At 43.3% G+C, this 17,104-nt stretch overlaps 1 protein-coding gene across 1 annotated transcript; it reads left to right on the forward strand.

The window, feature by feature from the left end:
• Positions 1-5,520: 5,520 nt before the first annotated feature.
• Positions 5,521-15,790, forward strand: LOC126089887 (uncharacterized). Its single transcript, XM_049906945.1, has 3 exons — positions 5,521-5,621; positions 10,098-10,686; positions 15,632-15,790. The coding sequence occupies exons 1-3, from the start codon at positions 5,555-5,557 to the stop codon at positions 15,639-15,641; spliced, it is 666 nt and encodes a 221-aa protein (XP_049762902.1). The 5' UTR covers positions 5,521-5,554; the 3' UTR covers positions 15,642-15,790.
• The last annotated feature ends 1,314 nt before the right edge of the window (positions 15,791-17,104 follow it).

Here is a 17,104-nt window from a genome sequence, read left to right on the forward strand (position 1 = left end):
CCCTTTCTATCTGTCTTCCACTTTTTCCGTCTCTAACCATTTATTTTTAAGGAAACTCCTTCGGTTATAGACAGGCTCTCTTAAAGTGAAATTGAAAAGTTCGTCCTTCTCAAACATGCACGTTTATTGCGACGTCAGAAAGAGAGACCACAATGTTGAGTGTGTCGCAGATGTCAAAGTGAAACTTAGTCGTGTTTGACACTACTCGTATCAGATAAAAACTCGTAGTAGATGAGAAATGCTGCAAATTTTACATCATCTCGTATTGTTATTTATAGGTTATAGAAAAAGCCGTCGCAAATACAGGAAATATTTGCAAGAAATAACTTTGTGACAATAATTACCTTGTTAGTAAAAATATTTGTTATTATCTTTAACGTTATTGATTTGCCACAGTGCCTGACGATCGACAGTAACATTATACTTTGATGCGAAAAATGTAACGACGAAAGGAACTTTCGCATGATGTGTTACTGCCTAGTAACATAGTTCTATGAAATTTTATGGACCATACGTATAAAGCACGGCTACAATATTGTGCAGTAGATAACAGAAGGAAATACACAATGATACGAACAGAACTGACACTTTTGTTCAAAGAAAATAATTAAATTGAAGTCACAGCGATTCGTGATGCCTCCTGGACATTACAAAAGGCGGGACATCGTTCTTAATAAGGCGTGCAATCACCACGGACGACAGTACATGCTCTGTAATGTGTTCCCATGCTGTCCACAATATTGGTAAGGAGTTCATGTGGTATGGCGAGCCATTACTCCATCAGCGCTGTTGAAAACTGCTGGATAGTCGTTGACGCATCTGCACGTGCTAAAATACATCTCCCAACGCAACCAACAGTGCTCGACCAGATGTAAGTCGGAGAACGGGCAGGTCAGTCCATTCGCCGAGTATCTTCTCGTTCCAAGAGCTCCCAACGTGCACTGTTCGATGCGGTGGCTCTTTGTCATCAATAGAAATGAAGTCAGGGCCGTATTCACCCCTAAAGAGACACTCATGGGGGAACGAGTACTGTGTTTGAATAACGTTGACCTGTGAGTGTACGGTGTTCAAAAAATGGTTTCAAATGGCTCTGAGCACTATGGGACTCAACTGCTGTGGTCATAAGTCCCCTAGAACTTAGAACTACTTAAACCTAACTAACCTAAGGACATCACACACATCCATGCCCAAGGCAGGATTCGAGCCTGCGACCGTAGCGGTTGTACGGTTCCAGACTGTAGCGCCTTTAACCGCTCGGTCATTCCGGCCGGCTTACGGTGTTCAAAGATTTGGAAGTCAGCACGCCCCTGCGTCATTATGGCTCCCCATACCATAGCACTTGGACTACTAAAACGATCATGTTCAACGATGCTGGACGTACCCTCGTATGGCGACATGTGGAAACACGTACTTCACCCAGAAACATTGCCTCATCTCGTAAAATGGCGACATGATCCGAAGAAAGCGGCAAACAGTGATACTGATAACTGTGATCATTATTGATACTCGTTTCACTCGTGGGCTTTTAAGGTATGCCGTCAGTTCTCAACCTAATGATCACCTTGGAAATCTCTACAGACCCTGACAAAAACGCTCACCATAAACCACGTAATAACGCCTTACTACAAATAAGGGTTCTGAATTTTGTTCGAAATAATCTTTTTATTTTTTCCTGACCTTATCACCTATCTTCACGGAGTCGGCGTGTTATTCTGGATTTGGCAATCTTAATAGTAGAGGATGGCCAGATGCCCACCCTGTCGCCACCCCCGTCTACTTCTAGTGTTATCCCATGTGAAAGTGTGAGAACGTTTTTTTCCGAAATGTTTGGGAATCGTGTAACTGAGGCGGGACGTGGGTAACAGCCCAGTATTCACCTGAACGGCTGTTGGAAGCAGCCTAAAAACCACATCCAGGTTGGCCGATACACTGCCCCTCATCGTTAATCCTTCGGGCAATCTCGATGCAGGGTCGGCGTAGCTGCCCGAATCCCTGAAGCAGGGTACCAACGAACGCGGCTATTCAGGAGCTTCTTCTACTACGAGGTAATATCCCAACAGACCCCATTTACCTGACATATTTTTCTCAAGAGGTATCGACAACGACTCTAAACTAGTTCGTAGATTATCCGGAAGAGGTGCTGCTACTGCTCTGGTTTACAACGGGTGTTTCGAAAGAAACGCCGTATGTGTAAATCCCGTTGTTTTTATTTATTGTTATTGGTACTGTGCTTTTGTTTCCAAGCTTAGTGTTTGTGGCGTATCGGCAAAGATTTGGGGGAGGGGACCAAACAGCTAGGTCATCAGTCCCATCAGATTAGGGAAGGATGGGGACGAAAGTCGGCCGTCCTCTTTCAAAGGGACTATCCCGGCATTTAGCTGAAGCGATTTAGGGAAATCACGGGAAACGTAAATCAGGACGGTCGGACGCGGATTGGAATCATTGTCCTCCCGAATGCGAGTCCATTGTGATAACCACTGCGACACCTCGCTCGGTAGTATCGGCGTGGAAAGAGACAGTTCGGAATAATGAATGTTGTTTGCGAAAATTCACCAACAATAGTGGAAATCTCGCGGAAACCTTTCGGAAACTCTGAACTATTCCTGGACACAACAGTGCACAAATGAATCCACTGTTCGTAGGTTGACCAAGAAATTCGAAAAAATTGGCTCAACAGTAGACATCAAAAGGCCTGGACGCCCTCGAAGTGGCCGAAGTGAGGCAAATGTTGTTAATGTGCGTGATCCTGCTTCGTGTTCGAGATATACGTATCTGTCCAGCAACAATGTACAGAGTTTTAACAAAAGATTTGCACTTACACCTGTACAGCGTCCAGTTAACACACGAACCTAAGCCAGCAGATCGTGAAAAACGACGGCAGTGCAATGGATCCTGGAAAAGGAACGACACAGCCATGGTTTCACAAAGACCGTCGTTTTCTCAGATGAAGCTCACTTCCATTAAACTGTTTCGTGAACAAGTATAATTGCCGAATACAAGAATCAGAGAACTCAAGGAATTCACGAAAAAATACATGCATTCTCAGCAAGTCACGGTTTGGTGTGGCATTTGGAGTGGGAGCTTAATCGGTCCTTACTTTTTGACAGTGAACAAGGGAGAGCGATCACGGTGGACGGAGTTCGTTATTGTGCGATGCTCATTGCTATCCTTTGGTCCAGTTTGGAAAAAATGAACATCCTAAGACGGCACAACTTATCACACTTCACGACACATTCTCACAAAGTTCCCCGACAGATTAATCTCGTTACGAGGAGACCCAATCTCCCCACCTCGATCTAATGTCCTGTCACCTTGTGACTTTATTGTATGAGCAAACTGCGTAATCTGTTGGAACTCAAACAAGAAATTCGACGTGTCCTCGACATGTGAGCGGGTGATGGACCAAGTGATTGCATGTACGGCTATTAGGGAGGACCATATTCCCGATATTGTGTTTCACTTTTAAACCTCAAAAACTGCTGAAGAGAAAGGAATGTTCTGTTTGCTTCCTTTAACTAAAGGAATTCGATTTACAGTAAAGGACGTGCCTGGTAGTGAGAAGTAGGGTTACGAGATGCGTAGAACAGATTACATTTGTTGGGTGGAGTTGTTTAATCAAAAATATGTGAAAAGCGAAGTTCTAAAGGTTGGTACATCTACTTGGGAGAAAACGTAATGGGAATTCTTTGGCTTCAACAGAGCACTCAAACCACTCATCCATGCTTCCAAACAAACAGTCGATGTGGGAAAAGGGAAGCATTTTGGCTACACGAGAAGGACTGTTGGATTTAAGGAAAAATAAAACAAAATACTTTGCTATCATCCTGCCTCAACTATTAGTGTGATTTTTATGTAGCAAATTAAGAGCAACGAGATCATGCCATCATAAGATTTAAAAAATAAAATACACCTTTCAATGTTGTTGTTGTTGTTGTTGTTGTTGTGGTCTTCAGTCCTGAGACTGGTTTCATGCAGCTCTCCATGCTACTCTACCTTCTTCGTCTCCCAGTACCTACTGTAACCTACATCCTTCTCAATCTGCTTAGTGTATTCATCTCTTGGTCTCCCTCTACGATTTTTACTCTCCACGCTGCCCTCCAATACTAAATTGGTGATCGCTTGATGCCGCAGAATATGTCCTGCCAAGCGATCCCTTCTTCTAGTCAAGTTGTGCCACAAACTCCTCTTCTCCTCCATTCTATTCAGTACCTCCTCATTAGTTATGTGATCTACCCATCTAATCTTCAGCATTCTTCTGTAGCACCACATTTCGAAAGCTTCTATACTCTTTTTGTCCAAACTATTTATCGTCCGTGTTTCACTTTCATACATGGCTACACTCCACACAAATATTTTCAGAAACGTCTTCCTGACACTTAAATCTATACTCGATCTTAACAAATTTCTCTTCTTCAGAAAAGCTTTCCTTGCCATTGCCATTCTACATTTTATATCCTCTCCACTTCGACCATCATCAGTTATTTTGCTCCCCAAATAGCAAAACTCCTTTACTACTTTAAGTGTCTCATTTCCTAACCTAATTCCCTCAGCATCACCCGACTTAATTCGACTACATTCCATTATTCTCGTTTTGCTTTTGTTGATGTTCATCTTATATCCTCCTTTCAAGACACTGTCCATTCCGTTCAACTGCTCTTCCAAGTCCTTTGCTGTCTCCGATAGAATTACAATGTCATCGGCGAACCTCAAAGTTTTTATTTCTTCTCCATGGATTTTAATACCTTCTCCGAATTTTTCTTTTGTTTTCTTTACTGATTGCTCAATATACAAAAATTGGTTCAAATGGCTCTGAGCACTATGGGACTTAACTTCTAAGGTCATCAGTCCCCTAGAACTTAGAACTACTTAAACCTAACTAAACTAAGGACATGACACACATCCATGCCCGAGGCAGGATTCGAACCTGCGACCGTAGCGGTAGCGCGGTTTCAGACTGTAGCGCCTAGAACCGCTCGGCCACCCCGGTCGGCCTCAATATACAGATTGAATAACATCGGGGAGAGGCTACAACCCTGTCTCACTCCCTTCCCAACCACTGCTTCCCTTTCTTCAATAGCAAATTCAAATTCGGCTTTCTTTTTAGTAGTCTGCTGTCATTCCGTCAGGACCAATAATGAAGTTCAACAAAGAAATTTCTAATAGGTACATTTCTATATTTTCCATGGCCTATTCTATCTTTGTGATCAGTAGTAAGCACCACCGGAGAGGTGCTACAGCGTCGGACTCGTGTAATCGTCGCCGATGTGTGGAGAGCGGAGAAGACAATGGGTATCGGCAGGAGGCGTGTGATGTACGGCCGCCTGCCGGCGGCAGCCCCGCCTCCCTCCCCGAGTCGCCCACCCGGCCTTCGGCTCTCGTGCTGGCGCCGACGGATTCCGAGGAAGCGCGGATGGGCTGTGCCAATTGTGATCGCACCGCCGACAATACATTACGTCGCCGTGACCTAGCAGGTGGTTTTATTTGCAGCGAGCGCGATGGTATCGGCCAGTATATATAGTGGCGCGCGGCGGACCGGACGCCAGTGCAGACCGCGATGCGAATCCCGGTGGTGCCTCTGCTGGTGCTGGCGGCGCTGGTGGCTTTGGCCACCTGCCGACCCGGTGAGTAGCCCGCGGCCGCTGTCTGCTACGATGCGACTGCTCGACGACGCCATTCCACAGCTACGCTAATCAAACACTTATTCACTAGACTTCACACAAAGTGCAATGATCTGTAAAAGCTATGATAGCAACCCACGAGTACTGACAGTGAACCTCCAACTGTGCACCGGCCCGGGTCTACTGTACAAATCGTCTCCCATGTCGTACTCAATTGGCAATCCATCTTCTTTCATTACTGTCTTGTAGGACCAGCATTATGGATTGCATCTTCCATGTCTTTACATTTTCCCTTCTTCTCTTTCACTCTTCTTTCGAGGACTTCTACATCTACATCTGCATCTACATACATACTCTTCAATCCACCATACGGTGCGTGGCAGAGGGTACCTTGTACCACAAGTAGCATCTTCTCTCCCTGTTCCACTCCCAAACAGAACGAGGGAAAAATGACTGCCTATATGCCTCTGTAAAAGCCCTAATCTCTCTTATCTTATCTTTGTGGTCTTTCCGCGAAATGTAAGTTGGCGGCAGTAAAATTGCACTGCAGTCAGCCTCAAATGCTGGTTCTCTATATTTCCTCAGTAGCCATTCACGTAAAGAACGCCTCCTTTCCTTTAGAGACTCCCATCCTAGTACCTGAAGCATTTCCGTAACACTCGCGTGATGATCAAACCTACCAGTAACAAATCTAGCAGCCCGCCTCTGAATTGCTTCTATGTCCTCCCTCAATCCGACCTGATACGGATCCCAAACGCTTGAGCAGTACTCAAGAATAGGTCGTATTAATGTTTTATAAGCGGTCTCCTTTACAGATGAACCACATCTTCCCAAAATTCTACCAATGAACCGAAGACAACTATCCGCCTTTCCCACAACTGTCATTACATGCTTGTCCCATTTCACACCGCTCTGCAATGTTACGCCCAAATATTTAATCGACGTGCCTGTGTCAAGCCCTACACTACTAATGGAGTATTCAAACATTACGGGATTCTTTTTCCTATTCATCTGCATTAATTTACATTTATCTATATTTAGAGTTAGCTGCCATTCTTTGCACCAATCACAAATCATGTCCAAGTCATCTTGTATCCTCCTACAGTCACTCAACGACGACACCTTCCCGTACACAACAGCATCATCAGCAAACAGCCGCACATTGCTATCCACCCTATCCAAAAGATCATATATGTAGATAGAAAACAACAGCGGACCTACCACACTTCCATGGGGCACTCCAGATGATACCCTCACCTCCGATGAACACTCACCATCGAGGACAACGTACTAGGTTCTATTACTTAAGAAGTCTTCGAGTCACTCACATACTTGGGAACCAATCCCATATGCTCGTACCTTAGTTAGGAGTCTGCAGTGGGGCACCGAGTCAAACGCTTTCCGGAAGTCAAGGGATATGGCATCCGGCTGATACCCTTCATCCATGGTTCGCAAGATATCATGTGAAAAAAGGGCGAGTTGCGTTTCGCAGAAGCGATGCTTTCTAAATCCGTGCTGATGCATGGACAGCAACTTCTCTGTCTCAAGGAAATTCATTATATTCGAACTGAGAATATGTTCGAGAATCCTGCAACAAACCGATGTTAAGGACATTGGTCTGTAATTTTGAGGATCCGTCCTTCTACCCTTCTTATATACAGGCGTCACCTGCGCTTTTTTCCAGTCGCTCGGGACTTTACGTTGGGCAAGAGATTCGCAATAAATGCAAGCTAAGTAAGGAGCCAATGCAGTAGAGTTCTCTCTGTAGAACCTAATTGGAATCCCATCAGGACCTGGCGATTTATTTATTTTCAACCCATTCAGCTGCTTCACAACGCCAGGGATGTCTATCACTATGTCCTCCATACGGGAATGTGTACGAGACTCTTATCTTCTCAGCTCCACCGGTTCTCTCCATCCGTTTCTTGTAGCCTTCTCTGCCGTAGATCCCAGTCCTATAAGTCAGTATGAACTTGCTACTCCATTTTTCGTTTCTGCACCTCGATGGCTAATGTCGACCAGTTCTTCCTGAGTTTAACAATCTAATTGGTTCCTATCTCTTCTCTTGCCGTAATCTTTCGGCCATTCTGTCTGTATTCACCTTGATCATATGTCCCGCAGATCTTGGCATTTTCAATCTAATTGCTCTTGAAATTTTTGTCATGCTCCGGTACAGTTCTCCCCTATGTATTCGCAGCCATCTTCTGCAGTCTCCTTTGGGCCTCAGTATCCAGTATTTTCTCCTTATTTTTATCGCTTCTTTCTATTAATTGTTCCGCACTACATATCATTCGCATATAGAACCTCATTCTTCACCGTTGCCTTGATGTGAGCGCTCCTTGCGTCCGTAGAAATGCAATTTTTGTTGTGTATGTCTCTACTGATACAGAAGACTGACGTTATCTTCTTTACTTATCCATTATTGCCTCCACCGCTACTGTTTCTTGACGTTATACTGGGCAGGTCAAATGTAAGGACTGCCTCAAACAGTTGTTGTGTAGGCCTACATTTGACCTCATTTTGCACTGTGAGACAACTTATTTTCTTCCTCGAATCTACTAAGTTTCAACGTGTTCGGAGAAAAAACTCGAGAGTCACTGCTAAAATATTTGAATTTCGAGCCCAACACATCACCATATTTCCCCATAACCGTCAAAATCTGCATTCAACTTATTTTTCTGAAATTAAAAAAAAAAAACAATAATTTATAATTACCATGACGCTTTCGAAATTTCGTTCAGACACAAAGAAATCTTCTTCTTATTAATGACAAATTGCATAATAATCTGTAATCTTTTTGTAGAATCCTCTGTCTTAGGTTCCTACATCGATCCGATGATGATTGTGTGTCCTGTTTGCTCTGGTATTATGCTTTAAAGAAGAGTCATGGAAAACTGCTGTGAGACGTTAAAGTTGACCAGGATGGGTGAGAGTTTCGAAGAAAATACTTAGGCTGGTACCACATTTATTCTGTACTGCAGGACAATACGTTAATTACGACGGCCTCAAGCACTCACCCTCCAGAACGGCCACCAGTTTATAAAACTCTGACGTTCGACTATTTGTGAAAAATGTGATTGTAAAAACCTTTTACACAACGTTGCACACTCTTAATAACAAACATTTTCTGTCAGATTTAATTATTTATTTGTAACAGTAGCCTTCCACCCTTCTTTGGACGTTCATAATTTGATTTTGTTCTATTAGTACACCAGTAGTAACTTGTTTTGTTTACACTGTAGCAAGTTGCAACTGAGAAGACTGCTGCATGGATGTTCTTCCAGAAAACGACGACGACAGCTTTCGTTGCAAATAACTAGCGCACTGGTAGCAAACGCAACTAATCCCGTCTGGAGAGCAAGCGCCTTGGGCGTTTCTGCGTTCAAGGGATCCTCCAGAACCTCACTGCACGTGGCACTAAGCAAGGGGGCAGCTTTAGCATTCGGTACGAAACACAGTGCCAATTAGTCAACAACAGGAATCGTAGCTCTCTGTCGTGTCGTGTGGCTAGGGCGTCCTGTCGGGTAGACCATTCGCCGGGTGCAGGTCTTTCGATTTGACGCCACTTCGGCGACTTGCGCGTCGGTGGGGAAGAAATGATGATGATTAGGACAACACAACACCCAGTCCCTGAGAGGAGAAAATCTCCGACCCAGCCGGGAATCGAACCCGGGCCCTTAGGATTGACATTCTGTCGCGCTGACCACTCAGCTGCCGGGGGCGGACGCTGTCTGTTGCAGAACGAAAAGATGAGGGATACAAGGGAGGTAGTGGTGGATACAAACAGAATGTGTGAAGGAGTAGGTAAGCCGTGTCTGCATAGTTCAGGCGATAGGAGCATTTCTTCGTTTCTCAATAATTGCAAATTCTCTGTCACCACTCAAAAAGCCGTGCACACTCACCAAAAGCTTGGGAGTTACCTCTTCAAACCATCCAGGGTGAAATGGGAAAGACTCTGACGCTCCGTACTTGGAAGTCCATTGGGAAACACTACTTGGAACAAAAACCATACGCCATCTAGAAATAAATGTTTGAAACATTTCCTCCAGGATTTGACACTTGGAGCAAGTCTAGGGACATGCAACCTTTCCGTATTTCACAACGGTACACATATTTCTTAATCGTGATTTTCCTACTTTTCGCAGGCAACATCCATACCATTATACTATTGTAATACAACTATCACGATATATACATTACTCTACAGATTCAGTATATCTGAACAAATTGTACAGACAGCGTGTCATGTCATCCGTACCGATCATTCACTTTAGCACATTTAATTCGTTTTGTATATACAGCCGTTTTCAATATAAAAGCTATGTTTGGTTCTCTTTTGTATGTCTCGCCGCTGTACATTAGCATACACAGACGAAGCGAACAATACTTTCTCTGACTAACGATGGAGAATGTACCACTGATGCACAAATATTGCCCGATTGTGCACATGAATTCCTAAGGTGACATTTCTGTCCACAGCGGAAGACAGCTCGGTGCACGATGCTGTCCATTCGCTGCTCCGAAAGAAGAGGACAGTCTGCAAAATTTGCATCTCCGGAGGAGAAGGCGGGGGAGGCGGGGGATTCCCTAGCGGAGGCGGCGGAGGAGGAGGCTTCCCAAGCGGCGGAGGCGGCTTCGGCGGCGGCGGCGGCGGTCGTGGCGGGGGAGGATTTGGAGGTGGCGGGCACGGTGGAGGCGGCTTTCCTGGAGGCGGTGGAGGTGGTGGATTCCCAGGAGGCGGCGGTGGTGGATTTCACGGCGGCGGCGGAGGCGGATTTCCCGGAGGTGGCGGCGGCGGCAATTACATCGGAGGCGGTGGGGGCGGTTTCCCCAGCGGTGGTGGCGGGTTTGGTGGTGGAGGTGGAAAGTTCCCTGGAGGCGGAGGCGGTGGATTTCCCGGTGGTGGCGGCGGCGGCGGCGGCTTCCCTGGCGGTGGCGGCGGCGGTGGCGGCTTCCCCGGCGGGGGTGGCAGCGGCGGCGGAGGTCGTGGCTGTTCCACCTGCGGCGGCAATTCCGGGTCGTACAGCTCCTCCTCCAGCCAATCTTCCAGTTCCAGTTTCAGCGGAGGGTGAGCTCAACTCTTCTTCTTCCTTGTCTCAAAAGCGGTTAAAATGGCTCTGAGCACTATGGGACTTAACATCTATGGTCATCAGTCCCCTAGAACTTAGAACTACTTAAACCTAACTAACCTAAGGACAGCACACAACACCCAGCCATCACGAGGCAGAGAAAATCCCTGACCCCGCCGGGAATCGAATCCGGGTCCTTGTCTCACAGTCCCATTGCAAGGGGTCAGCTCTTGTAACCTTGAGGCGTCAATTGCTTTGTTGATATGCAGTTTTGTCGAACATACCTTTCTTCTTCATGACCTTTTGGGCAACTGACAGTCAGATGACGACATATCTGGCTTTCGATCTTTTGCCTGTAGTGATGGGAAAGCTTTTTTTTGGCAGCGAAGTCATCTGTTTCCTTAAAGTGGTTTTAGCATCTTAACCTGGATTCTGCAGTCTTTTGTCTCATGGGCTCTATTTTGAAAATACCCCTTGTGAATTCTTGATGGACTTTATCTGTAAAGGTGACTTTCTATTCTATACCGAATGCAAGTTTTGTTCACGCGTCTTCTTTGCTGTTTATTCCTCAGTACCATATATCATTGCTGGACTAATGGCTGCTTTGTATGCTTTACCTTTCGTTCAGCTGGGTATTTCCAATACTTCAGTAGGCATTCCTAAGTATTGTTACCCAGTCTACATCAGTAGCTCCGTCACCTGCTTCTAGATAGGCGAAACTATTACACGTTGGTAATCTGGTTCATTCGGCGCCTAAACGGCGAGTGTTCATCAGCGACAAGGGTACCGTCAGCAATGCCCCAGGGAAATGTGATAGGACTTACACAAAATTCCTAGTTGGTGTGATGAATGGCAGCTAGCTCTAGATGTAGGAAAATGTAAATTAATTCAGATAATAGTAGTGTGCTGTTTACACAGTCACATCGATTAAATATCTAGGCGTAACGTTGCCAGACTTGAAATGGGATGAGCATATAAGAAATGTAGCAGGGAAGGTGAATGGTCGAGCTTGATATATTGAGAGAATGTTAGGAAAGTGTGGTCCATCTTTAAAGATGATCGCATGTAGGACTCTAGCGCTATCCATTGTTGGGTTCTGTTCGAGTATTTGGGATCCTCATGAGGTGGTATTAAAGGAAGACAACAAAGGAATTCAGAGGCGGCTGACGAATTTGCTACCGGTAGGTTCGAACAGCACGCAGGTATTACAGAGACGCTTCAGAAACTCAAAAGGGAATCAGCGGTGCGAATATGACTTGCTTTTCGAGGAGCACTATTGAGAAAATTTAGAGAACCGCCATTTGAGGCTGACTACAGAGCGATTCTACCGCCGCCAATGCACATTTCTCTTAAGGACCACGAATGTAAGATTAGAGAGACTAGGGCTCATACGGAGGCACAGACTCGTTTTCTCCTCGTTTTATTTGCGAGTGGAACAGAATAGGAAATGACTAGTAGTGATACAGGATACCCTCCGCCACGCACCCTACGGTAGCTTGCGGAGTAGGTATGTGGATGTAGATGTAGATCATCGGGTACGTTGGGACTATGAACAGGGTTGGGATTCGTGGTTGTTCTGTTGTAGTTTAGATGATACGCATGCCAGCACCCCCTAATGCGATTTTCAATTATTACAAGCTTGCCTAGGGCCGAGTAACAAAAAAAGTATGATACCCCACTCCCATCTGCGTAAGCTGTCAAGTCTATCAAGGAGCGCGTGATCAATCGTTAGTGAAATTATCATGCCTTCCCCAATAAGCAAAGAAACTGATCTGTCGCATGCTGAGCGCAGAAATAACGATTTATATTTTCATTGGTCCAAATAAGCTACACAAATGAGTTTCACAGCCTGATACTTTCAGGGTTCTTTATGGTCATAATCCAAGTAAATATTCTATTTAAATAAAAAACTGTCATGTTTATCCTAAATATAGGATTGGAGCTGTATAGTTTTTGTACCTACCTTTCCTTTTTTAATTTTCAGCTGCCACTCGCGTAACACAGTAATTTATTTACACACTCGCTGGTGCTTGTTTCCTGAAGATTTCTTTTAGCCTTGTAACACACAGATTTTCAAATGCTGTGAATCTCTCTGTCATTAGTCATTGTTACTTCTTCTTCACTCCAAGTAGAATGCTTACAGTCTGCTCCATCTTCACTGAAGCCTTCAGTTTCTCAGTCTGCCTATATCCCTCTTTGGTAATGATCTATAAATTATTACTTGTTTAACCATTTAGTCTTACCCCACCCTCTTGATAAAAGGTTTCTTCTTTATACACGCAAGATTTTTTTTCATTCATACGGTGAATACGATGTCTCTTCTATCTTGATCATCCCAAATAACTGTTTGTCTAGAAGCAACCGTCTTCAGTAAAGGTTTCTGCGAGTACAAGGTTCATCAAGGAATAGAAGATCCAAATGCTAGTCATCCACAGAGATTGTAAGCTGTCATAACAGTAATTGTAATAGTGTTTTCTTTGTGTTTCCAATTGTTTACTGTCAGTTCCAGCAAGTGGTCGAGTTACGTTACCCCTAGTTCCTGCTCTGAATTCCAGTACAGGAATCTCAGTCAGTTCTGTGTTGTGTTTTTAATAACTTCAAGTTTACGTGAATGGTACCCTGCGATATGTTTTTGAACAGATCTTGCGGAGGCGAAGTGCGAAGTATAGTGCACTATTTAAGATAAGACCTACTACTGTTCATATCTTCGTAATGAACAAAGTTACGCGAAAGACAGCCATGCTGGTTACTATCCCCCTAGTAGCTAAACATCTGATTCATACGTTTTTAATTTGGTTCTCGACAAAAAGTAACTTGGGGTGGTCAAGGTAAAATGGATGCCCTGCATACTTACTTCTTCCCTTGTAATGTTGTGTATTAATTTATCTCTGAAGGTACACTTCTTTACTTTCCGTGAAAAATCCATTGCATTGGACTGTTCTCTTTTCTAACATTTATTCAGTGTCCAGGATTACCATCCATATGGGCGTATCCATTATTTACAATTTCTTAATTTGTAGCCTTGGTCTTATTACCTGTTCTGTGCATTGCGCCAGAAATCTTTTGAAACTTATTTATTAGTGACGCCATTTTGACGTGCATAGCTAATATCAGAGCTTCACAGCTTAAACAGGCGACACGCATTCTATTGGTTGTAAATCTATTGCTTTTTGGAATGTACTGGAGATTTCCCTTTAAAGGTAATCACTAGGTAACCACTTCATGTTGTTTTTTTTTGTTTTTTTTTTTTACTGGAATTTTTAGATAATTTGCTTACATGTTCGATGTAGGCAATGTATAGCAAATTGAAGGTCGTCTTCTGACATTTGAGCGTTAGCGAAGTGTATTTGTGTGTGTGTGTCCTCTCATTCTTAAGGTCAACTAAAAATCTGAATACAAGTTTTAAAGTATTGTTCTTTCTAAGCAGCTGATAATATCTCTAGAAATAGTAGAAAAACAACAGAAAATCTGAGATTTATAGGAAGATGGACTAATATGCAAACGACGTTTTGAAATGTTTCTTTCTTTATTGGGATTGAACATTGATATCAGCAAAAACATATTAAACTTAAATAGTTGTGAGATTGCAGAATAATCATCTTGTTGCGGAAAATCTGCAATTTATTTTATGAGAGTAGCGTTGACTTAGTAAATGACAAACGTTAAAGAAATAGGCGGGAGAGAGTTAGGGGCTTGGTCTCTTGAAGAGAAACCGAAGTTTTATAAAGTATATTTTCCAAACACAAAGTTTTTTCGTAGCCTGCACGTAGGTACTGCTATAGAACTTACACAGAGTATTATACAAATGCCGGCCGCGGTGGTCTAGCGGTTCTAGGCGCTCAGTCCGGAGCCGCGCGACTGCTACGGTCGCAGGTTCGAATCCTGCCTCGGACATGGATGTGTGTGATGTCCTTAGGTTAGTTAGGTTTAAGTAGTCCTAAGTTCTAGGGGACTGATGACCATAGATGTTAAGTCCCATAGTGCTCAGAGCCATTTGAACCCATTATACAAAAAGGAGGAAGTAAACAGAACAGACTAAATTCTCAAAAAAAAAGAACAGATTAAATTTTCTTGTCTGAATCGGCTGTAATTTTAGGTCAGGCTAGAATATCATCGTATAATATTAACGCATAAAGCCCCGTTGGAATCTAAATCACAAAGCACACAATCCACTTGAGCTTAAGAAAGAGTGAGTAGAAGCAAATAGCCGTTGGATTGTTAAAAGAACCAGTCCGTAATATACACGAAGCTACTACCAGTAATGATGTAACTTCCCAGATCCTCCCGAAATCATCTGAAGATGAACCTGAAAGTGTTCGAAAACCGGTAAATGTAATAAAGCATTATTATTGAAAAAGTGACTGGTTGCAGTTGTGTGTAACTTCTTTACATACACGAAGTGATTTAGGTGAGCCGTGGAATGGTAAAACTGGATGGCTCCGTTGGAGTAAGACCGCTCCCCCGGAACGTGAGACCAGCGTCACCTCACTTTCTAGGTGTGTGATTGTATTTTTGTTGGCTGTAATTGAGGTCAGCCTATATCTCCATTGTTAGTGAAACAGTTCATAATGCGACTGAATCAAAAATAAGTACAACTTTTTTAGTTGAACAGAATGTAATATATTACGCAATGTATCAACAAAACATTAGTTTACAAGTTGTACTACTTGTACTGTCGTAAAGAATAGTGAAGAATTCTAGTGTACGTGTATAGTGTGAGAACACTGGAGTTGGAACACTTACTCAGGAACAATTGTTTGTCAGTAACGCAGATCGACAGGAGACAGCGCCCAGGGACTGTGAATTACATCCATTTTACTTCTTTTATTTCACATATTATAGATTGTGGTCAAGAGAAACAGGCTAATCTAAGTTTTACCAGTTTAATAATCAATGGAAAAGTACTATTTTTAATAATAATTTTATTTGTTTCTGTTTCAACAGGCATGGCTAACCAACAACTACTGCACTAACGTCGAAGATGAAACGACAAAACATAAATTAAGGAATATTTTATTTGTCATCAAATAACGAGTAAAACAATACATAAACTGTTTGTAAATGAAATCAAAATTCAATAAAACTCCGATTTATACATTCATATTCAAACTGCAGTTATGAATAAATTACACTGATGCCAAAGCTCTTCTAAGAAAGTTGGCTCTGGCCTGTGATGCATCCCCAAACTTCCCCTTTCCACAATGTCATACCTATATTATCACATTCATATTATTATTTCAAATAAAGATGCTGTCAAGAGCGAAAAGCTAAACTGGCCTGACATGAGACCATCTAAAAATTCAAGAACCACCTGAGGGTGATCGTTGCTTTCTGGATCATAGCATCAGTCTACAGTCAAGACAGCGGAAATGTAACCCACTGAATCGTTCAGATATCTCAAAAAGATTGCTCTCGCAATTATAAAATAAGGAGTACACTATTTAGGAAAATGGCCTCTTGAAACACCTAGATTTCAAAACATGAAGCATGTGACTTTGAAGTAATGTTACAAGATGTAAAAGAAAATATAGCTACAAAATAAGTGCAGTGTAATCTACAAGTCGAGACACATTGTTATGAGCACCTGCCAGATAGAATAGGTAGCATCGAAATTAAGCTGGGGTGAATACAGGAGAGGACAGACGGACTACCTGTATGCATTGCGATCATTGCCACCGTGGCCACAGGAAGAGATTCATGCGCATTGCAAAAATGGATAATTACCAGCTTGCAAGTCGAGGAAAGGAGTATTTCTGAAATGGTGAAGTCTGATTCTTTCCCGTGTGCTTATGTGGTGAAACTGAAGCGTGACTCCAATAGTGCCATCGTTGTATCAACTGCGGAAATTGACTTGGTATTCACGTGGCGCATAAAACTTGGCTACAACGATATGGGAAGGCCAACAACCATACTTCAGTGGAACAGCTAACAGTCCATATAAGATAGGGATTAACCTGACACAAGTCTACTTTAACAATTCAGTAAAACTTGTAAATAAAGGTTCTACGGTGTCTACACTCATGTTAATGGTGCTGCATTGACAGATAGAGTTGCAAGTGCTCGAAGACATCGTGTTAGTAGTCGGTGAAGTGTATTATTTCCCGACTCAAGTTTGTTGCTTCATAGGATGGTTGGAAGAGGTAAGAGAACCAGCACTCGTATCCCTTTCTGATAGATCATTAGGCGCTCAGGGCAGTGATATGGTCCCGACAATGTTTAATGGCATTCTCAGGGTCCATGTGGCAGGCACTCTTGACTGATTAATAGAATGAATACATTCCATGAGAATAATAGAAAATAACATCAAGACGATGTGTTTTACGATGCTACCTCTATTACAGGCAACTGACTGGAAGAGCACTCTCAACATTTCATACTACCTCGCTGTTGCCTATGGGGCCATGTACTAGCAGTATG

This window comes from Schistocerca cancellata, chromosome 1 (assembly GCF_023864275.1).
Source record: "Schistocerca cancellata isolate TAMUIC-IGC-003103 chromosome 1, iqSchCanc2.1, whole genome shotgun sequence".
Classification (NCBI taxonomy): domain Eukaryota; kingdom Metazoa; phylum Arthropoda; class Insecta; order Orthoptera; family Acrididae; genus Schistocerca; species Schistocerca cancellata.